Consider the following 23774-nt stretch of genomic DNA (forward strand, 5'->3'; position numbering starts at 1 on the left):
CAATAAATTATAAGCTTTAGCAAGAGTTTGACTTTTAAGCATTTATTAAGGAGAATAAGAATTTGGTAAAGAGAGAGAAAGGCCTAGATTCCTATCTATTAAAGGGAGAGCACATTTCTAGCTCCACTCTCCACCAGAGTCCAAAGGCCAGAGAGTGAGAGCGAGCGCCAGTCTCTTCCTTCCTCCTCCCACTAGCCCGCGTCATTTCCTGATGCCATAGAAAAGACTCCTGGTCTTGCCCTCAAAGACCTTCGCTTCATGGGCAGAACTCTTCTACAGTAAGTCTCCAGCAGGTGGCATCATTCCAATCGTTACAGTTCCCCGCTTTGTTTCCTCAAGAAATGGTATGTTTCTTTGATGAAACAGTCAAAAATAACAATATAATAACCTATGCTAACTAACAATATGTTAATAACAATATAGAAAAGGAAGAGAGGAAAGTTTTGTCCAGAGGGGCAATTTTTTTGTCCTTATGAACCAACGCTTTGACATTAGTCTTGCAAAGGGAGGACCTCTGCAGAGAGTACATGTTACAGATGGTGTATATTATAACAGAAAGAGAAAAGAGAAAAAACAACAACAACAACAAAACAAAACTGTTCATTTAAAGTCTCTGAAAGTCTTTTCTCAGATGTCCTCTAGGTGTAGTCGTGGAATGGAAGTCTTTTCAGGGGTTGATGTGTGGATGCTGGTAATCAGCCAGGAAAATTTCCTACAAAATTGAGCTTAACACAACTTTAAAATAGCTTTGTCAATAATCAAATCAAACAATGAAAGTTCTCAAAAACATGTCTAAGGGTTGTTACACATGAAACATATAATAAAACAAAAATTGAAACATTCTTTAAAATTATAATATTACTATAGTCCCCCCTTATGGAGGGTAATTGAGAAGACAATTGCTGCGATATTAATTATTAAAAATAATTTTTATCTTTGTTTCATCACTCTTTTGCATCATCTGCCTAATTATCCTCATGCCATTATGAGAAATTAAAAAATCTAATATAATTGGTAACAGGTGTCAAGGCCAAATTCAACACTATTATTTATCATGACACCTGAGATAATTATGGGGGTTACCATAAAAGAACAGAGAAATGATGGGATATGAGCATTCCCACACTTGAGCAATATGTACTGCCCATGCAGTATGCCAGGCTTAAAATAGGTGGATGTCCATGCCACCGAATATATTGGAGGAAACTGAGTCAGACTTAATCAGATCCATGGGATTCAGATGTCCATGGCATCAGGCATATAGGAGGGGGCATAGAAGCCAGGTGTAGAATGAGATGGGTGGGATGAATACTTCCAGCCATCTGTACAATATTGTAGGGAAAAAGAAAATATTAAATCAAGAGAATCCTACCTCAACGTTTGTCAAAAGCCATTCCCTTGGCCATACCTTGACTTCATGCATGTCTCCCCTCATGTGACAGTTCAGTGTCTGCTCTTACATGTATTCCTCATTTTGTGATTGGATGGCATCTTGGCCAACTGGCATCTGATAACTCAGAATAAAGGCAATTAATGTCTTAAATGATAAGTTCCCATAATCCAAGTCTCATATGGATTTAAAAATTGAGGATAATAAATAATTGCAAAAAATGTGAATACATCTTGACTCAGAATGTAATATATAATTATGCAACAATTTCAAATAATACCCCCTTTTTTTACTTAGTATACTATTACTTTTGTGAAAAATCAGAACATATTTAAATACAAGTTAAAGCACAACAGAATCTCAAAGAAAACTTTTTTAAAAAAGAAAACTTTTACAAATGTTCCCCTCTTTTTTTTTTTTTGGAATATGCTTATCAAAAATAATATTTTAGAATCAATTTACACTTGCCATGGCAACCAATTTGCCAGGGAAATGCTTTAAAGAGTTTGATCAAATAATCAGTTGAGAGAAAACAAAAACAAAAACAAACAACTCAGAGTATGGGAGCACAATACTCCTAGAATTAACATTGTATTATGAAATCAAAACCATCTTGCAATGTTTCAAAATTAGATAGACAAATGAATAGAAAAAAATACACATGGAACTATAAAAGACAATGAAATTCAAACTAGGGAAATCTAAATGAATATGAACTTAATATTAATAAGAGTATTATAAAATATAAACTTGATCACATAACTATAAAAAGCTTTTACAAATAGTCTCGTTTTAAAAACTAAGTATAAGACACAATCTCAAAAGCATGAAAATCTCTATGAAAATAAACCCATACCATTAATTTCAAAATGTATATGTAATAGCATAGAAATCCTATGTAACCTCTGAACTGATACTATTACTCTGAGTGAATTCAGAACACTTTTGATTCCGATATCTAAAATCCCCAATACTCATATCAATACCTTGCTGCTTACTTCTACATTTCTGTAAAATATATACCCTTCTATGGCAAAAGAAGCGGAGTCTTGAACTATGTTGATAATTGTCATTCTTTTTTTTTGTTTTTGTTTTTGCAGGGCAATGAGGGTTAAGTGACTTGCCCAAGGTCACACAGCTAGTTAAGTGTCAAGTGTCTGAGGCTGGATTTGAACTCAGGTCCTTCTGAATCCAAGGCCAATGCTTTATCCACTGCGCCACCTAGCTGCCCCCTATGATTGTCATTCTTATTCAGCTTAAGTTTTTCTTCTTTAACCCCTCTATATTGTCTGTCAGTCTTTTCACCATACAAATGCTTTATAAGATTACTAATTAAAGACAAAAGCAGGTTAGCAAAATTATGAAAAAAACGGGCATATGTGGAATTTAAAGGGCTTTCTAAGGTTGTCTCAGAAGCACAGCCAGGCTGGGGAAGGGCTGAGCCTGAAGCTGCAAATGTAGTTAGAGAAAGTTGAGCATGTGCATTAGATCTCTGGATTTCCTGGGCTGGGGAAGCAATGGGTTTGGCCATGGGAGGAGTAGAGGGTGGGGTCTGGAGAGGAGGGGAGGGACCAGCACAATTTGAATCAGACTTGATTTTGAACTCTGGCCTGGATTCCTCTTCCCCCACTTTGCCTCTAGGCTCTAGGGGATTAAAAGCTTCAAGAGGGTGGGTTGTTGCCTCCAGGCATGCAAAATTAGAGCAACAATTAGTGTTAGAACTGGGAAAAGCTGCAGGAATCTCTTCAGGTTTCTCTGAAAAAGCATGGTTGGGAGAGTGGGAGATATTTCCTTGTGTGAGTATGTTGCTGGCTCTTCTAATAAAAATAAAAATAGAAAATCCAGAAAAACAAAGCATTAACATGATCTTATCTCCCATTTGTCTGGTTAAACAGACTAAAATCAAAAATAGGGTAATTAGGGAGTTTAAAAGGTCCATTTGAAAAAATTTAAAGGGAAAACACAGCCAGTATGCCAGTACTTAGCAGTTAAAGGGAGAGGGTAGGGGAAATTTCTTACCCAACCAGAAGATCAGAAGACTGAGGTTTAGCTTTCCTCCTGGCTGGCTCGCCATCTGTTAAGGGCTAAAATTCTAGCTAAACTGTCTAAAATATCTAATGAGTGGTCGCCAATAAATTATAAGCTTTAGCAAGAGTTAGACTTTTAAGGGGCAGGTAGGTGGCGCAGTGGATAGAGCACCGGCCCTGGAGTCAGGAGTACCTGAGTTCAAATCTGGCCTCAGACACTTAACACTTACTAGCTGTGTGACCCTGGGCAAGTCACTTAACCCCAATTGCCTCACTAAAAAAAAAAAAAAGAAAAAAGAAAAAAAAAAGAGTTAGACTTTTAAGCATTTATTAAGGAGAATAAGAATTTGGTAGAGAGAAAGGCCTAGATTCCTATCTATTAAAGGGAGAGCACATTTCTAGCTCCACTCTCCACCAGAGTCCAAAGGCCAGAGAGTGAGAGCGAGCACCAGTCTCTTCCTTCCTCCTCCCACTAGCCCGCGCCACTTCCGGATGCCAAAGAAAAGACTCCTGGTCTTGCCCTCAAAGACCTTCGCTTCCTTACACCTGGAAGGACTTGCATGAACTGATTATGAGTGAGACAAGCAGAACCAGAAGAACATTATACACAGTATCATCAACATTATGTGTTGATCAACTGTGATAGACTAGATTCTTCTCACCAATACAACGGTACAAGAAAGTTCCAAAGGACTCAAGATAGAAAAGACTCTCCAAATCCAGAAGAAAAAAAAGAACTGTGGAATATGGATGCTGAATGAACCATACTATTTCTTTTGTTTTTGGTGCTGTTTTTCTTTTTTGAGTTTTTTCCTTTTTGCTCTGATTCTTCTCCTATAACATGACTAATGCAGAAATGTTTAATGTTATTATACACACACACACACACACACACACACATATATAACCTATATCAGATTACCTGCTGTCTTGGGGAGGGGGGAGAGAGGGGAGGGAGGGAGAAAAATTTGAAATTGGAAATCTTATATAAACAAATGTTGAAAACTATCACTACATGTAACTGGAAAATAATAAAATACTTTTATTAAAAAAACAAAAAACTCAATATTGCTGTTACTGTACATAATGTTCTCCTGGTTCTGCTTACTTCACTCTTCATCATTTTGTGCAAGTCTTTTCATGCCCTTCTAAGATCATTGGGCTCATCACTTCTTTTAGCACAATAGTATTCTATCAAAACCATGTCACACCTTGTTCAGCCATCCCCCAACTATTGGGGATCCCTGTAATTTCCAGTTCTTTGCCACCACAAAGAGAGCACCTATAAACATTCCTTTCACAGAGTTATAATTATTATTTGTGAATTTCCCTCCATCTTATCTTTACTCACTATTTTCTCAGTCTTTTTACCCTATCCTTGTCACCTTATCTTCTCCCACCCTCCCACCCCCTCTTCACTCACCCCTTCAAGAGTCCCCCCATGTCCTCTCCCCACCCCCAATCTCAATCCATACACCCCTCCCAAAGTCATCTGATCCTTTCTCCCACCCTCCCAAAACCCAGTCCATACACCCTTCTAAAAGTCCTTCCCACACCCTCTCCATCAATTTTCTCACCTCCCTACATGTTCAGAAGATGTATACACCCCTCCAGATGTACACATTGTTTCCACTTCAACCCTGATGAGAGTGAGGTTTCAGGGTTATCAGCCCTCCATCTCCATCTGCTTCTTCTGTATTAGATCTTCCTTTCATTCTCCATTTAAAAAATATAATTGCTCCCTTTTACCATTTCTTATCCAATTTTGTTTTTTAGAATCACCTCATCATATACAACTCAGTCCCAACCTTTGTTTCAAAATACCTTAGTAATTATGACAGTTTTAAGAATATTGATAGCATTTTCATATATTTTTTCATTTTAATATATATAACATTTATATACACATGCACATGTTTATTGCATATATAACATACAGATAACATTTTCATATATCAAGCATTCATTAAGATCAAATTGTTTGCTTATTGTGTATATATATACACACACACACACACACATATACATACATATATACTTATTAAGGTCATTAAAGTCAAACTGTTTACCTTTTTATATATATTATATATAGTTATGTATAATAAGTTATATAAAATAATCATATTATATTTAATATATTTCTATATTATATAACAAGATATATAAGTTATATATACACAGTTATATACATATTATATATAAAACAAGTAAACAGTAGGGTCAAATTGTTTACTTATATATTTATAAAATGTGTGTGTGTAAACAGTTTTATCTTAATGAGTGCCTTATAATTTCCTTATATTTCTTCTAGATTTTTTATATTGAATTTTCCATTGAGTTCTGGTCTTTTTGTTACAAATACCTGAAAGTCTTTCAGTTCATCAAATGTCCATTTTTTCCCATTCAGGATTATTAACTTTACTGGGTAAACTATTCTTGGATGCAACCCCTTTTGCTCTTTGAAATATGATATTCCAAGGTCTATGGTCTTTTAGAATAGAAGCTTCTAGGTCTTCTGAAATCCTGGCTGTATTTCTGAAGTATTTAAATTGTTGGTTTTTTTTTTTTTTCTTGTTGCTTGCAATATTTTCTCCTTGATCTGGAAGTTTTGAAATTTGGCTATGACATTCCTACAAGTTTTCCTCCTAGGATCTCTTTCATGTGGTGAATGGTAGATTTCTTTTCTATTTCTACTTTACCCATTTGTTCTAGAATTCCAGGGCAATTTTCCTTAGTAATATTTTATGATATTGTATCTAGATTCTTTTTTTTAAATAATAACTTTCATGTAGCCTGACAATTCTTATATTGTCTCTCCTTGATCTGTTCTCCAGATCAGTTCTTTTTCTAATGAGATGCTTCAGATTCTCTTTTATTTTTCCCTCTTTATTATTTCTTGATGTCTCATAATGTCATTTGATTCCTCTTGCCCAACTCTAGTTTTCAAAGGATTATTTTTTTTTCCTTAAGATTTTGGACCTCTTTCTCCAATTGGATAACTTTCTTTTCTTTTTTTTCCTTTTTTTTTTTTTAAAGTGGGGCAATGAGGGTTAAGTGACTTGCCCAGGGTCATTCATTTTGGGAAAAAAAAAGTTGTTTTACTGGACAAAATGGTTCCCACTGTTATCTTATAGCTTCCTTCAGCTACCACAGCTCCCCTTGGGTCCCCTTGGTTGACCTTTGCCCCAAACTTGTCCAGGGACCCAAATTCATCACTGTAATGTTGATGTGCCATCTTCTAGGTGCCTGATCTCAGGTTTCCCAGAGGGGTATATGTATTGATGTCCCAGGGGAAACAAATAGTACTTTCTCTCCTATACATTCCTTTGTTGTTACAAGTCTTCCTACCTGACCTGCTGGGTATTCCACAGTACCCAGCCATATAAGGGAGATGATACACTATCTAAATTTCCCTATGAACACCAAGTGTTTGTGATACTATAATTCAAGCAACATAGCAAGTGGCCAGTGTGTTCTCTACCTTGTAAAACTATGGAATGGATTTCCTTTTGGGACTTTCCCAAGGGGGAATTTTGGGCAACGGCTCTAGAGTTGTGATGTCTGTCTGAAGAAGGGAAGGGAATAAGTATTTATTAAGCACCTACTATGGGATAAACACATGACAAATATCTCATTTGATCTTTAACACAATCCTGTGAGATAGTCATTATTACTATTGTCATTTTACAGTTGAAGAAACTGAGATAGACAGAAGTTAAGTGATTTGCCCAAGGTCACACAACTAGTAAGTGTCTGAGGCAGAATTTGTACTGTGGTCTTCTTCACTCCAAGGACAGTGCTCTCTCTATGGTGCCACCTGTTGGAATAAATGCATCTCCTAACTTGTGACTCAATGATTTGAGTGATTCCTTGTTTAAGTCTTTAAACAGAAGCCTATTGGAGAAGTGATCTAGGGGTCACTTCAAGCCTTGTCCTGGGGCCATATTCAGGAATATGTAGTTGGCAAATACTTAAACACAGACTTGTAGTTTTGCTACTGGAAGGACCTTAGGGAATTTTTAGTCTAAGTTCTTCATTTTAAAGCTTTTAAAGAACTATGTCCTGGGAAGGCTAAGTGACTTGCTGTGGTCATATATAGGTAGACAGTGACAGATCTAGATTTTGAATAGGTCCTTGGTCTCAGAATCCATAATTTCCCCCCATTGTACCACATTAATCATGCATGCAATACTTGGCGTAGGTCAACAGAGTGTAAGCTGTTCTTGAAAGGTTTTCAGTCACTCAGCCAAGTATTCTGGTCCCCCTTCCTTTTCTCCAGGACCATTCTTGATTCTGAGTGGTTTATAGAAGAAATATGAGGCACAATTCTTGCCTTCAAAGAGTTTACAATCTAAATGGAGAGACAATACCGACATACACAATACAATACAATACAAAGGAGCAATTCAAAGTGTGTAGTACAGTCTCTAAATACTCCAAGCACTTAAAGGAGAAATTAATCAGAAGAGGAACATTAAGATTTCATTCTTTTTCTCACTTAGGATTGTAATTGCTTATTTGTTTTCTTTTTTTCTTCTTTACCCCTCAGAATCTCCATCTCACAAAGGTAGAGCAGAGGGGAAAGAGGTCTCTGCTTGGATAGCGTATTCCTGGAAGCCACACTTTTTAGAACACTGATTTAGAACGAGAGGACAGACAACAGTTTAAATGCTTTATGCATTATGTATTATAGATTTTGCATTACCCAAAGAGGATTACAAGGTACACACCAAACTAGAGGGAAGTGGGGGGTTGGCACTAAGGGAGAGAGTAATTGGGCTAAGAATGGAGAAAGATTTTTATTCTCCTCCACATGTGGATCAATTTGTGATTCATCTGCCCTTCAGAGTTCAACTAAGTATATTAATGCCTCACCAATCCACCTTTGACAATTATTCCCCATACCTGTGTCTCACTTCCCTCCTCAGGCAATGGTTACATCATTTCTACCTTTCCACTGAGTGAGGGCTTCTCTAAGCCTGAAGGAAAATTGTGAAAAGAATTCACCTGGATATGATTTCACACACTGTTACTAAAAGAACTTTGTTTATTAAGAATGGTATCCTGTGTGACCCTGGGCAAGTCACTTAACCCTCATTGCCCCCACCCCCCCCCACACAAAATTTTTTAATGGTATCTATATGGGGCCATTTTGCTGAAAGAAGCCCACTATGGAGAAGTACACATCTGTGAAAATGACCTGTCCTGCTACTTGTCCTAACCAGTGCTATTAGAAAACAACTATAAGGGGCAACTAGGTGGCACAGTGGATAGAGCACTGTCCCTGGAGTCAGGAGGACCTGAGTTCAAATATGGCCTCAGACACTTAACACTTACTAGCTGTGTGACCCTAGGCAAGTCACTTAACCCCAATTGCCTCACCAAAAAAAAAGAAAAAGAAAGAAAACAACTATAGTTAGTATTTGTACCTTTAGATTTACAAAGTATTTTACATATATTATCTCATTTGATCCTCACAACTAGCATATGAGGGAGGTGCTTTTATTAACTCCATTTGAGGAGATGAGGAAACTGAGAAATTAAGTTACCTGCCCAGGGTCACACAGCTTATAACTGTCTAAGGTAGGATTCAAACTCAGGACTTACTGACTCTAAGTCCAGTAAGAGATAATAGGAGGAAAAAAACCCAAACAAACAAAAAAGAGAGATAATAGGACACAGAAAATGCTTTTCACAATGACTAACTAAAGGTTTTTTAAAGGGAATACTAATCTTAGGATAAATTGAAAATTTTATTAAGTGCTGATTATTTGAGGGCACAAATTTATTAAGTGCTCCATTATGTGAGGGCACAAATAAAAAGTAAATGACAGGCCTTCCTATCAAGGAACTTATATTCTAATGGCAGAAAGCAATAAAAAGGAGATGCTAAAAATTCAAGGAGTACAATGGCATAGCCTGGAATGACGAGGAATGTAAGATGAAGGCCAACTTGATCCAGGACAGGCAAAAGATCACATATCAGAAACCAGGGTGATTCCAAGGGCAGAGTCCAAGTTTCCTATGGGACAATATGGGGATGAAGGTTGCAGTGGAAGTAGAAGATGCCCAGGAAAGAAAGAGACAGACAGAGAAGTAGGAGGGGAGGAGGGGACAGAGACGGAGAGAGGGGAGAAAGAGAAGCTGCTACTCATGCAGAGCACAGGAGATCTCAGAATAGAAGCTATCTTTTTCTTTTAGAAAATTGATATTATTCTTTGGAAAATCCCTGGAGGTTTTAAGTCTTCCTTGCAAAATGCTTTATTTAATTTCTTTACATAGTAAACTCCTCTCTTCTTGTTTCCATGGGATATTTAATTCACTCAGCATCCTATACTAATCATTCATCTCTATGCTTTGTCTTTTTGGGGGTGGGGTGGGGTAATGAGGGTTAAGTGACTTGCCCAAGGTCATACAGTAAGTGTCAAGTGTCTGAAGTCAGATTTTAATTCAGGTCCTCCTAAATCCAGGGCCAGTGCTTTATCCATCTGTGTGCTTTGTCTTGAAGTAGAGAGTTAAATTCAAGGTTTATATGAATCTCAATAATAGAACTAAATTAAGCAATGTAAGATAACAATTACACAAAGATAGGTTTATAGTAGTGTGACTGAGATCCATAGGTAAAGGGGAGGCAGCTTGTGAGAAGGAGAGAGGGGAGCTTCCTTCTCTGGAGTCTCTTCAGTCTCTTTGGGCTCTGTAATTGCTTTCAGTGCTTCTGGTTTTTAGCTTCAAGAGAAGATGGATGGCTATTTGGGGGCAAGTCAAGATGGCAGAGAGAAGCCAGGAAGTTACTTGAGCTCTCCAAATTTCCCTCAGGAAACAACACTAAATTAAACCTCCAATGGATTCCGGAGCTACAGAACCTACAAAAATATTGAATGAAATGATATTCTGGCTTAAGATAACCTAGAAGGACTTTAGGAAAGGTCTATCTTACCTGGGTAAAAGGGGAGCACAGCTCAGTGCAGAGGGTGTCTGGGAAAGCCAGCAAAAAAGCTTTTAGCCACAGTACAGATCAGTAGTTGAGTACCTGAGATCCTAGCTCAGCAAGCTAGTGGCAGAGAAGGCCAGTTGTGAGGCCCTCAGCTTTAATGCAGAAGGCAATTTGCCAGCCAGCATATCCACTACACAACATTTCAGCTAGGCTGGGCCATCCCAGGGCAGTGAGCAAGCTGCAAGCTACTGAAGCCTCAGAACAGAAAGTCAGTGACTGGGCTCCTGGCCCCAAGCAAAAGAAGCTCCAGACAGTGAGCCTTATACCCCAGGAACAGAGTTCAATTTTAAAAGGCACAAAATAGGCTAAAATATGAATAAGAAATAGAAAAGAACCCTTACCCTAGAAAATTACTCTGGTGACAGGGAAGACCAAAACATAAACTCAGAAGACGACAACAATGTCAAAATGCCTACATTTAAAGCTTCAAAGAGGAAGAGGAATTGGTCTCAAGATCAAAAAGTCCCCTTGGAAGAGCTCAAAAAAAGATTTTATAAATCAAATAAGAGAGGCAAAAGAAAAATAGGGAAAAGAAATGAGAGCTATTCAAGAGAGAGTCAATAGCTTGGTAAAAGAAAATAACTCCTTAAAAAATAATGTTGGACAAATGGAAAAGGAGGTTGCAAAAAGCTGACTGGAGAAAGTATTCCTTAAGAATCAGAATGGGCAGATGGAAGCTAATGGCTCAGTGAGACATCAGGAAGCACTAAAGCAGAATGAAAAGAATGTAAAAGTAGAAGAAAACATAAAATGTCTCTTCAGAAAAACAACAGACTAGGAAAATAGATCCAGGAGGGACAATTTAAGAATTATTGGACTACCTGAGAGCCATGATCAAAAAAAGACCCTTGACAGCATATTTCATGACATTACGAAGGAGAACTGCCTCAATGTCTTAGAACCAGAGGAAAAAAATATATATTGAAAGAATCTACCAATCACCTCCTGAAAGAGACCCCAAAAGGAAAACTCCAAGGAATATTGTAGACAAATTCCAGAATTATCAGGTAAAGGAGAAAATACTTCAAACAGCCTGAAAGAAACAATTTAAATGTCAAGGAGTGGGCAGCTAGGTGGCACAGTGGATAAAGCACTGGCCCTGGATTCAGGAGGACCTGAGTTCAAATTTGGCCTCAGACACTTGACATTTACTAGCTGTGTGGTCCTGGGCAAGTCACTTAACCCTGATTGCCCCACCCAGAAAAACCCACCCAAAAATCAAAAACAGAAACAAAAATAAATATCAAGGAGCAACAATCAGGATTACACAGGACCTGGCAGCTTCAACATCAAAGGATTGAAGGGATTTGATTATGATATTCTAGAGGGCAAAGGAACTTGGATTACAACCAAGAATGTACTACCCAGCAAAATTAAGCATAATCTTTCCGGGAAAAAGATAGTTATTCAATAAAATAGAGGACCTTAAAACTTTCCTGATGAAAAGTCCAGAACTGAACGGAAAATTCAATCTTTAGGTAAGACAGGGGAAAAAAACCAAACATGTTATTCAATAAGGTTAAAATATTTACATCCCTATGTGGGAAGAAGATACTTGTAACTTGTAACTTATAACTTTGGCAGAAACTTGCTATAAACCAATATCTCACACCATATACAAAAATAAGGTCAAAATGGGTACATGATTTACATATAAAGGGTGATACCACAAGCAAATTAAGAGAGCATGGAATAGTTTATTGCTCAGATTTATAGATAAGGAAATAATTTACAACAAAAGAAGATATGTAGGGAAATATAAAATGTAAAATAGATACTTTTGATTATATAAAATTAAAAAGCTTTTGCACAAACCTAGTATAACCAAGATTATAAGGAAAGCTGAAAACTGAGAAAGAATTTTTGAAACAAGTATCTCTGATAAAGGCCTAATTTCTCAAATATATAGAGAACTGGGTCAAATTTATAAAAATACAAGTCATTCCCAATTGATAAATAGTTAAAGGATATGAACAGGTAGTTTTCAGATGAAGAAATAAAAGTTATCTATAGTTATATGAAAAAATGCTCTAATCACTATTGATCAGAGAAATGCAAATTAAAACAACTCTGAGGTATCACCTTATACCCATAAGAGTGGCAAATATAACAAAAAAGGAAAATGTTGTCTGTTGGAGGGGATGTGGGAAAACTGGGACACTAATCCACTGTTGGTGGAGTGGTGAACTAATTTCAACCATTCTGGAGAGCAGTTTAGAAACTATGCCCTAAAGGACTACAAAACTAACTGCATACCCTTTGATCCAGGAATACCACTGCTAGGTTTATATCCAAAGACATCCCCAAAAAGAGAAAAAGACCTATTTATACAAATATATTTTGTATTAGCTCTTTTTTGTGTGGCTAAGAATAGGAAATTAAGGGAATACCAATCAATTGGGGATTGGTTAATAAACTGTGATATATCACTATGATGGAATATTATCTACTATAAGAAATGACAAACAGGATGATTTCAGAAAGACATGGAGAGACTTATATGAACTGATATATAGTGAAGTGAATAGAACCAGGAGAACTTTGTGTACAGTAATAACAATATTGTTTGATGAAGAATTTTGAATGACAACTTTTTTCAGTAATACAATAATCCAAGACAATCCCAAAGGAGTAATGATAAAGCATACTATCCACCTCCAAAGAAAGAACTGATATTGATTGAACACAAACTGAAGTATGCTATTTTTCACTTTCTTTCATTTTTTCAAGTTTTCTTATACAAAATAAATAATGTGGTAATGTCTTAAATAATTGCACATGTATAACCCATATCTGATTGCTTGCCACCTCAAGGAGGGGGTATGGAAGGGAGGGAAGGAGGGATAAAATTTAGAACTCAAAACTTTAAATAAGGTGGTGGAGTGGATAGAGCACTGGCTCTGGAGTCAAGAGGACCTGAGTTCAAATCCGGTCTCAGATACTTGACACTTACTAGCTGTGTGACCCTGGGCAAGTCACTTAACCCCAATTGCCTCACCAAAAAAACCAAAAAAACCCTCTTTAAATAAAATTGCTTTTTAAGAAAAACAACATACAAAGGCAAGAAACAACTTCTTGTACTGGATAAAAACAAATTTCTTGTACCAGATCACCTGTTTCCAAAGTATATGAAAGTAAGAAGGATGAAGATGGATTCTTGTAGATGGTATATGCCTCTCGGGAGACATTTGGAAAGAAATTTTCAATGTAAGACCTAGTACCAAGCTTCTATACTAGAATTTAAAAAATCCTCACCCAGGAAAAAAGGGATGTTATCAACTGAAATTGATCAATTCATCTAATTACAGTTCACCAAAATAGAATTACCTTACCTATCACCTCAGGGGTTTTTAGTAAGTTGTCTCTTGTACTACATGCATATGTAATATGTAACAATTGTTAAGGGCTAAAATTCTAGCTAAACTGTCTAAAATATCTAATGAGTGGTCGCCAATAAATAATAAGCTTTAGCAAGAGTTAGACTTTTAAGCATTTATTAAGGAGAATAAGAGTTTGGTAAAGAGAGAGAAAAAGGTCTAGATTCCTATCTATTAAAGGGAGAGCACATTTCTAGCTCCACTCTCCACCAGTGTCCTCAGGAAAGAGCCTCAGTCTCTTCCTTTCCTCCTCCCACTAGCCCGCGTCACTTCCTTTTCCAAAGAAAAGACTCCTGGTCTTGCCCTCAAAGACCTTCGCTTCATGGGCAGAACTCTTCTACAGTAAGTCTCCAGCAGGTGGCATCATTCCAATCGTTACAGTTCCCCGCTTTGTTTCCTCAAGAAATGGTACGTTTCCTTGATGAAACAGTCAAAAATAACAGAATATAATACCCTATGCTAACTAACAATATGTCAATAACAATATAGAAAAGGAAAAGAGGAAAGTTTTGTCCAGAGGGGCGATTTTTTTGTCCTCATGAACCGACGCTTTGACATTGGTCTTGCAAAGGGAGGACCTCTGCAGAGAGTACATGTTACAGATGGTGTATATTATAACAGAAAGAGAAAAGAGAAAAAAAAAACAACAAAAACAAAACAAAACTGTTATTTAAAGTCTCTGAAAGTCTTTTCTCAGATGTCCTCTAGGTGTAGTCGTGGAATGGAAGTCTTTTCAGGGTTGATGTGTGGATGCTGGTAATCAGCCAGGAAAATTTTCCTACAAAATTGAGCTTAACACAACTTTAAAATAGCTTTGTCAATAATCAAATCAAACAATGAAAGTTCTCAAAAACATGTCTAAGGGAATTCAGAATCTTAGTTGTTACACATGAAACATATAATAAAACAAAAATTGAAACATTCTTTAAAATTATAATATTACTACAGTCCCCCCTTATGGAGGGTAATTGAGAAGACAATTGCTGCGATATTAATTATTAAAAATAATTTTTATCTTTGTTTCATCACTTTTTGCATCATCTGCCTAATTATCCTCATGCCATTATGAGAAATTAAAAAATCTAATATAATTGGTAACAGGTGTCAAGGCCAAATTTAACACTATATTTATCATGACACCTGAGATAATTATGGGGGTTACCATAAAAGAACAGAGAAATGATGGGATGTGAGCATTCCCACACTTGAGCAATATGTACTGCCCATACAGTATGCCAGGCTTAAAATAGGTGGATGGAATATATGTCCATGGCATCAAGCATATAGGAGGGAGCACAGAAGTCAGGTGTAGAATGAGATGGGTGGGATGAATACTTCCAGCCATCTGTATAATATTGTGGGGGAAAAGAGAATAAAATATTAAACCAAGAGAATCCAACCTCAACATTTGTCAAAAGCCGTTCTCTCAGCCATACCTTGACTTCATGCATGTCTCCCCTCATGTGACAGTTCAGTGTCTGCTCTTGCATGTATTCCTCTTGTGATTGGATGGCATCTTGGCCAACTGGCATCTGATAACTCAGAATAAAGGCAATTAGTGTCTTAAATGATAAATTCCCATAATCCAAGTCTCATATGGATTTAAAAATTGAGGATAATAAATGATTGCAAAAAATGTGAATACATCTTGACTCAGAACACAATATATAATTATGCAACAATTTCAAATAATACCCCTTTTTTTTACTTAGTATACAATCACTTTTGTGAAAAATCAGAACATATTTAAATACAAGTTAAAGCACAACAGAATCTCAAAGAAAACTTTTTTTTTGAAAAAGAAAACTTTTACAAATGTTCCCCTCTTTTTTTTTTTTTTGGAATATGCTTATCAAAATAATACTTCTAGAATCAATTTACACTTGCCATGGCAACCAATTTGCCAAGGAAATGCTTTAAAGAGTTTGATCAAATAATCAGTTGAGAAAAATAACAAAAACAAACAACTCAGAATATGGGAGCACAATACTCCTAGAATGTAACATTGTATTATGAAATCAAAACCATGTTTCAAAATTAGATAGATGAATGAATAGAAGAAAATACACGTGGAATAATAAAAGACAATGAAATTCAAACTAGGGAAATCTAAATGAATATGAACTTAATATTAATAAGAGTATTATAAAATATAAACTTGATCACATGACTATAAAAAGCTTTTACAAATATTCTTCTTGTTTTAAAAACTAAGTATATAACACAATCTCAAAATCATGAAAATCTCTATGAAAATAAACCCATACCATTAATTTCAAAATGTATATGTGATAGCATAGAAATCCTATGTAACTTCTAAACTGATACTATTACTCTGAGTGAATTCAGAACACTTTTGATTCCGATATCTAAAATCCCCAATACTCATATCAATACCTTGCTTCTTACTTCTACATTTCTGTACAATATATACCCTTCCATGGCAAAAGAAGCAGAGTCTTGAACTATGTTGATGATTATCATTCTTATTCAGCTTAAATTTTTCTTCTTTAACCCCTCTATATTGTCTGTCAGTCTTTTCACCATACAAATGCTTTATAAGATTACTAATGAAAGACAAAAGCAGGTTAGCAAAATTATGAACAAAACGAGCATATCTGGAATTTAAAGGGTTTTCTAAGGTTGTCTCAGAAGCACAGCCAGGTTGGGGAAGGGCTGAGCCTGAAGCTGCAAATGTAGTTAGAGAAAGTTGAGCATGCGCATTAGATCTCTGGACTTCCCAGGCAGGGGAAGCAATGGGCTTGGCCATGGGAGGAGTAGAGGGTGGGGTCTGGAGAGGAGGGGAGGGACCAGCACAATTTGAATCAGACTTGATTTTGAACTCTGGCCTGGATTCCTCTTCCCCCACTTTGCCTCTAGGCTCTAGGGGATTAAAAGCTTCAAGAGGGTGGGTTGTTGCCTCCAGGCATGCAAAATTAGAGCAACAATTAGTGTTAGAACTGGGAAAAGCTGCAGGAATCTCTTCAGGTTTCTCTGAAAAAGCATGGTTGGGAGAGTGGGAGATATTTCCTTGTGTGAGTAAGTTGCTGGCTCTTCTAATAAAAATAAAATAGAAATCCAGAAAAACAAAGCATTAACATGATCTTATCTCCCATTTGTCTGGTTAAACAGACTAAAATCAAAAATAGGGTAATTAGGGAGTTTAAAAGGTCCATTTGAAAAAATTTAAAGGGAAAACACAGCCAGTATGCCAGTACTTAGCAGTTAAAGGGAGAGGGTAGGGGAAATTTCTTACCCAACCAGAAGATCAGAAGACTGAGGTTTAGCTTTCCTCCTGGCTGGCTTGCCATCTGTTAAGGGCTAAAATTCTAGCTAAACTGTCTAAAATATCTAATGAGTGGTCGCCAATAAATTATAAGCTTTAGCAAGAGTTAGACTTTTAAGCATTTATTAAGGAGAATAAGAGTTTGGTAAAGAGAGAGAAAAAGGCCTAGATTCCTATCTATTAAAGGGAGAGCGCATTTCTAGCTCCCCTCTCCACCAGCGTCCTCAGGAAAGAGCCTCAGTCTCTTCCTTTCCTCCTCCCACTAGCCCGCGTCACTTCCTTTTCCAAAGAAAAGACTCCTGGTCTTGCCCTCAAAGACCTTCGCTTCATGGGCAGAACTCTTCTACAGTAAGTCTCCAGCAGGTGGCATCATTCCAATCGTTACACAATACATGTTCAACTCTCAAAGCATGTACAATACAACTTTGGAAAGCTTCTATTTCATACTATTGTGCTGTAAGAAATGATGAGCAGGCAGATTTCAGAAAAACCTGGAAAGACTTACATGAATTGATGCTGAGTGAAATGAGCAGAGCCAGGAAGACATTGTACACAATAACAGCAACATTGTACAATGATCAACTATGATGGATTTAGCTTTTCTCAGCAATACAATGATCCAAGACAATTCCAAAATACTCATGATGGAAAATGCTTTCCACATCCAGAAAAGTAACTATGGAGTCTGAATGCAGATTGAAGCATACCATTTTCACTTTTGTTTTTTTTTGGGGGGGTTATTTGTTTCTTCTTTCTTGTAGTTTTTCCCTTTTGTTCTGATTCTTCTTGCACAACATGACTAGTGTGGGAATATGCTTAATGTGATTGTAATGTATAGTATACACCAGATTGCTTGCTGGCTTCAGGAGAGGGGAGGGAAAGGAGGGAAGGAGAAAAATTTGGAATGCAAAATCTTACAAAAATGAATGTTGAAAACTATCTTTACATGTAAAATACTAAAATAGGAGGGAAAGAGTTAATGATAGTAATCATGAAAAAGAGAAAAGGGGGAAAATTGTACAAAAAATATTTATAGCAAATTTTTGTGGTAGCTAAGAATTGGGAATCAAGGGAATGTCCATCAACTGAAGAATGACTGAAGAAGCTGTGGTATATGATTGTAGTGGAATGGTATTGTGCTATAGGAAATAACAAACAGGATGATCCCAGAAAAACCTAGAAAGACTCATATGAACTGATGCATAGTGAAGTGAGAAGAACTGGGCGGATATTGTGCATAGTGATAGCAGTATTGTTCAATGAGCAATTGTGAATGACTTAACTACTCTCAGACAATCCCAAGGGACTAATGATGAAGCATACTATCCACTTGCAGAGAAAGAACTGATAAAAAGAGCACTTGTGGATTGTACATATATAACCTGGTTGATGTCTTGTGGAGGGGGCAGGAAAGGGAGGGAGAGAGAAAAATTTGGAACTCTAAATCTTATGAAAATGAATGTTGAAAACTACCCTTACATGTAACTTAAAAATAAAATAAATGTTTGTTGCAAAGAAAAAAAAATGGAATGATGCAAGGTGAAATAAGCAGAGCCAAGAAAATGAATTCTATGACAGTGTAAATGGAAAGAATAAAAACCACAAAAAAGTTAAATAGATAGATAGATAGATAGATGATAGATAGATGATAGATAGATAGATAGATAGGTGATAGATAGATAGAAAGATAGATAGATAGATAGATAGATAGATAGATAGATAGATAGATAGATAGATAAAATAGGGGCAGCTAGGTGAAGCAGTGGATAAAGCACCAGCCCTGGATTCAGAAGGACCTAAGTTCAAATCCTCAGACACTTGACAGTTACTAGCTGTATGACCCTGGGCAAGTCACTTAACCCTCATTGCCCTGCAAAATCAAAAGTAAATAAAATAAAATGAAGGGAAAAACCTATTTCATCTACGATACCTTGTTTTTTTAGGTTTTAGGTTTAGAAATACATCTTGCATTCTAAGTTGCCAGTAAAATGGACATTTGAATTGCTGTAGTGACTTTTTTTTTTAAATGGGAATTTCAATTCCAGTGGTAACCTTTAAGTGTTTAATGAAACAGTCTTTGTTCATGGAAACTGCTAATTTTTTTTAGGGAGGTTTCTCTTTAAATGTGTATCTTTAAGGAGGCGTGTCAAATGTCACATCTATTTTTAAAAATTCCATTTACCATCAATGGTTGCAACAAAACAGGGTAAATGTGGGGCAAAAAAACCTTCTAGCTTATTTTGGAATCAATGCATAGACTCCAACTAAATAAACCACCAACTTTCTTGATATTACTTATGTGTTTTATATATAGTCATACAGAGAAACCCTATGGATTTTATGGATAAATTGAATGATTTCTTTTAAATGTTTGCCTTCCAAAAAGTTCCTGAGAACAGAGGGATGGCATTTCTTATAGATTTGCTCTGATTTAGAGATTCTCAAAACAGTGACTCTTGCATTAAACAGGTGCACCACAATAAGTTTCTTCTGATGCAGCTAAAAACTACATCGTTGGGGGCAGCAAGGTGGCGCAGTGAATAAAACACAGGCCCTGGATTCAGGAGGACCTGAGTTCCAATCCAGCCTCAGACACTTGACACTTACTAGCTGTGTGACCTTGGGCAAGTCACTTAACCCTCATTGCCCTACCAAAAAAATTTTAAAGATGAAAAAGAAAAAAAAAACCTACACCATCCTAGAACTTTGGAGCATTAAAATTCATTTTGCACTCCCTTGCACCTTTTGGGTTGTCTATAGTCTTATTTGCTGTGTTTCAAGTGGAAAAGTAACTGTTTCATTAAAATACTTAATTATAAAAATGCCTCCAACCAGGTTACAAGCGTGTCATTTTTTTTTTTTTAGAATTGAGAATTTTTTCCTCAAAAATTACATGTAGGGGGCAGCTAGGTGGTACAGTGGATACAACACCGGCCCTGGAGTCAGGAGGACCTGAGTTCAAATCTGGCCTCAGACACTTGACACTTACTAGCTGTGTGACCCTGGACAAGTCACTTAGCCCTTATTGCTCTGCAAAAAAAAAAAAAATTACATGTAAAAATTATTGGGTTGTTTTTAAGGGCAATGAGGGTTAAGTGACTTGCCCAGGGTCACACAGCTAGTAAGTGTCAAGTGTCTGAGGCCGGATTTGAACTCAAGTCCTCCTGAATCCAGGGCCGGTGTTTTATCCACTGTGCCACCTAGCTGCCCCCTGAAAATTATTTTTAACGTCGATTTTTAAAACTTTGTGTTCCAAATTCTCTTCCTCCCTCCCTCCCCACCCCCCTTAAGAACTCAAAACAATTCAATATAAGATATCCATGTGTAGTCATGCAAAACATTTACACATTAGTCAGGTTGTGAAAGAAAAAGGAAAAAAAAAAAACCTTAAGAAAAAGGAACTAAAAAAATAATGCTTCAATCTGTATTCAGACACCATTGGTTCTTTCTCTAGAGATGGATTACATTTTTCATAAGTACTTCAGAGTTGTCTTGGATCATTGCATTGCTGAAAATAGCTAAGTCATTCACAATGATCATTTTACAACATTGCTGTTACTTTGTATACTATACATTTCACTTTGCATCAGCTCATGTCTTTCCAGGTTTTTCTGATAGCAACCTGCTCATCATTTCTTACAGCATAAGAGTGTTCCATCATAATCTCATCCCACAAATTGTTCAGCCATTCCCCAATTGATGGGCATCTCCTCAATTACTAATGCAACTTTTTTGTTTTTTATCTCTTTTTTGGATACTGACCTAGTAATAGTATTATTAGGTCAGAGAGTATACATAGTTTTATAGCCCTTTGACCATGGTTCCAAATTGCTCTACAGAATGTTTGAATCAGTTTACAAGTTCACCAATAGTGCTTTAATGTCTCACTCTGCCCATATCCCCTACAACATTTGCCATTATCCTCTGCTGTCTTATTATCCAATCCAATAGGTATGAGGTACCCCAGAATTGTTTTGACCTGCATCTCTCCAATCAATAATGAGTTAGAAGAGGACAGCTAGGTGGCACAGTGGATAAAGCACCAGCTCTGGATTCAGGAGTATCTGAGTTCAAATCTGGCCCCATACACTTGACACTTACTAGCTGTGTGACCCTGGGCAAGTCACTTAGCCCTTATTGCCCTGCAAAAAAAAAAAAAAGAAAAAGAAAGAAAGAAAGAAAAGAAAAGAAAAAGAAAAAATAGTGAGTTAGAGCATTTTTTCATATGGCTATAGGTAGCTTTGATTATTTCATTTGAAAACTTCATATCTTTTGATCATCTGTCATTTGGGGAATAGCTCTTATTTTACCAAATTTGACTCAGTTCTCTATCAGTTTGAGAAATGAGGCCTTTATCAGATGAACTTGCTTCAGTTTTTTTCTCAGTTACTATTACTAACTGTATTTCCTGCCATCCTATTCCCTCCCCATAACATTTACTCTATTTTCTATCTTCTTTTACCTTGTCCCTCCTCAAAAGTGTTTTGCTTTTGACTTCCCCCTCCCCCTATCTACCTTCCCTTCTATCACCCCCCCCCCCTCCTTATTCCCTTCTCCTCCTACTTTCCTGCAGGGTAAGATAGATTACTATACCCAATTGAGCCAGTTCTGATTAGAGTAAGGTTCACTCACTCCCCAGGATCTCCCACATCTCCCCCTCCACTGTGTAAGCTTTTTCTTGTTTCTTTTTTATTTTATTTTATTTTTTTGCAGGACAGTGAGGGTTAAGTGACTTGCCCAGGGTCACACAGCTAGTAAGTGTTAAGTGTCTGAGGCTGGATTTGAACTCAGGTCTTCCTGACTCCAGGGCTGGTGCTTTATCCACTGTGCCACCTAGCTGCCCCCCCTTTTTTCTTGATTCTTTTATGTGAGATACTTTACCCCATTCCACCCCCTCTCTTTCCCTTTCTCCCAGTGCATTCCCCTCACTCCTTAATTTTATTTTTTAAAGATATCATCCCTTCATATTCAATTCACACCTGTGCCTTCTGTCTAAATATACTCCATCCACCTGCCCTAATGATGAGAAAGTTCTTATGAGTTATAAGAATCATCTTCCCATGTACACAGTGCTTTATCCACTGTGCCACCTAGCTGCCCCTGTTGACTTTTTTTCATGATTTTCTTGCATCACTCTCATTTCTCTTTCCATTTTTTCCTCTACCACTCTTACTTTATATTATTTTTTTGTTTGCTGGGGCAATGAGGGTTAAGTGACTTGCTCAAGATCATACAGCTAGTAAGTGTCAAGTGACTGAGGCCGGATTTCAGGTCTTCCTGAATCCAGGGCCACCCACCTAGCTGCCCCCTCTTGCTTTATTTTCAAAGTCCTTTTTGAGAGCTTCTATGGCCTAAGACCAATTCATATTTTTCTTGCAATCTTTGGATGTAGGAGCTTTGACTTTGTTATCTTCTTCTGAGAGTTTTTTTTTTTGATCTTCCTTGTCACCATAGCAACTTTCTAGGGTCAGCATTTTTTTCTCTTTGTTCATTTTCCCAGCCTATTTCTTGACTTTTAACTCTTTGTTGAAGTAGGGAACTGCTTCCAGGGTGGAAGGTGCACTGTCCCAAGCTTCAGGGCGTTTGAGTGGCTGTTCTCTGAGATACTTCTAGGAATTTGGAAGTTCTTAGTTCTTCCAAGGTGGTATGATTTAAGGAGAGGTATGTTTACTACCCTCCTGGACTCTGCTCTGGTCTGCAAGCAATCACAGGCCTGCTTTTCTGCCCTGGAGCTATGAAGTCTGCTCCACTATGGCTGCAAGCTCTTGTGTGCTTGTGCTCCTCCCCTACCTGAGACCACCACCCAAGACTGTGACCTGGATCTGAGTATGGGAAAAACAACAGAGTCCTGCCTCAGTGCTGGCAAAGAGACCCCTGTAATCTCCTTTGGGCCAACTGTTCTACCCTCTTACCATCTGTAGACTGAGTTGCCACGGATTCTGAGGGTCCTGAGACCTTCTCCTGGTTCCTTGGGGCTGGGTCTGCACTGGGGTTGGGTTTGTGCTGGCATAGCCTGTGCTAGGCTGCACTCCACCCTCACCCAGGTACAACAGACATTTTCTGCTGACCTTCTAAGTTGTCTTTGGCTGGAAAATTATCTCACCCCATCCTTTTATGGGTTCTGCTGCTCTAGGAATTATCTTATTGCATTATTTGAAGGTATTTGGAGGGATCTTGGGGAGAGCTCAGGCAAGTCACTGCCTTTCCTCCACCAACTTGGCTCTGCCTTTGAGCATGTAATTTTGTAAAGGAGAATGTAGCAAAGGGTCAAAGCTGCTTTCACTAATGTCAGTTTATTTAATATCTTGAACAAAGGACTATTAGTGCTTCCTGCTACTTGCATGGGGTTAACAATTTATTTTTATGGAATGTCACAGAAAGTTCATTGTCAAACTACTTGGACTAGTGTGTATGCAGCAGATCAGCTAAAATTACCCTTGCATATTTAGATGTGTGTGGAATATCTACAACTGTTATTGAAAGTTATTTACTATAATGGAGAAAAGCAATATTACTGCATCTTGGCACTATAGTTAATAAATGTATATAACTTGTTTGCCTATATTCACCTTCTGCGTGCATCGGTCCAAAGTGCTAAATTTTCATGAGTGTATCTTACTGCATTGTAGATTCTTAATCAACTGATCTTGTTAGGTTGTATAAGATGTTCATATTTAATGAAACATCTGACATCAAACTT

General features: G+C 37.2%; 1 protein-coding gene across 1 annotated transcript in view; it reads right to left on the bottom strand.

The window, feature by feature from the left end:
- LOC122747817 (potassium-transporting ATPase alpha chain 2-like) overlaps nucleotides 1–6120 on the bottom strand; it is a 39838-nt gene extending 33718 nt beyond the window's left edge. Inside the window, exon 1 of the mRNA XM_043993640.1 lies at nucleotides 6112–6120. Coding sequence (XP_043849575.1) covers nucleotides 6112–6120 — 9 coding nt within the window. The remainder of the gene's footprint in view (nucleotides 1–6111) is intronic.
- Nucleotides 6121–23774: the final 17654 nt, after the last annotated feature.

This window comes from Dromiciops gliroides, chromosome 3 (genome assembly GCF_019393635.1).
Source record: "Dromiciops gliroides isolate mDroGli1 chromosome 3, mDroGli1.pri, whole genome shotgun sequence".
NCBI classification, from domain to species: Eukaryota; Metazoa; Chordata; class Mammalia; order Microbiotheria; family Microbiotheriidae; genus Dromiciops; species Dromiciops gliroides.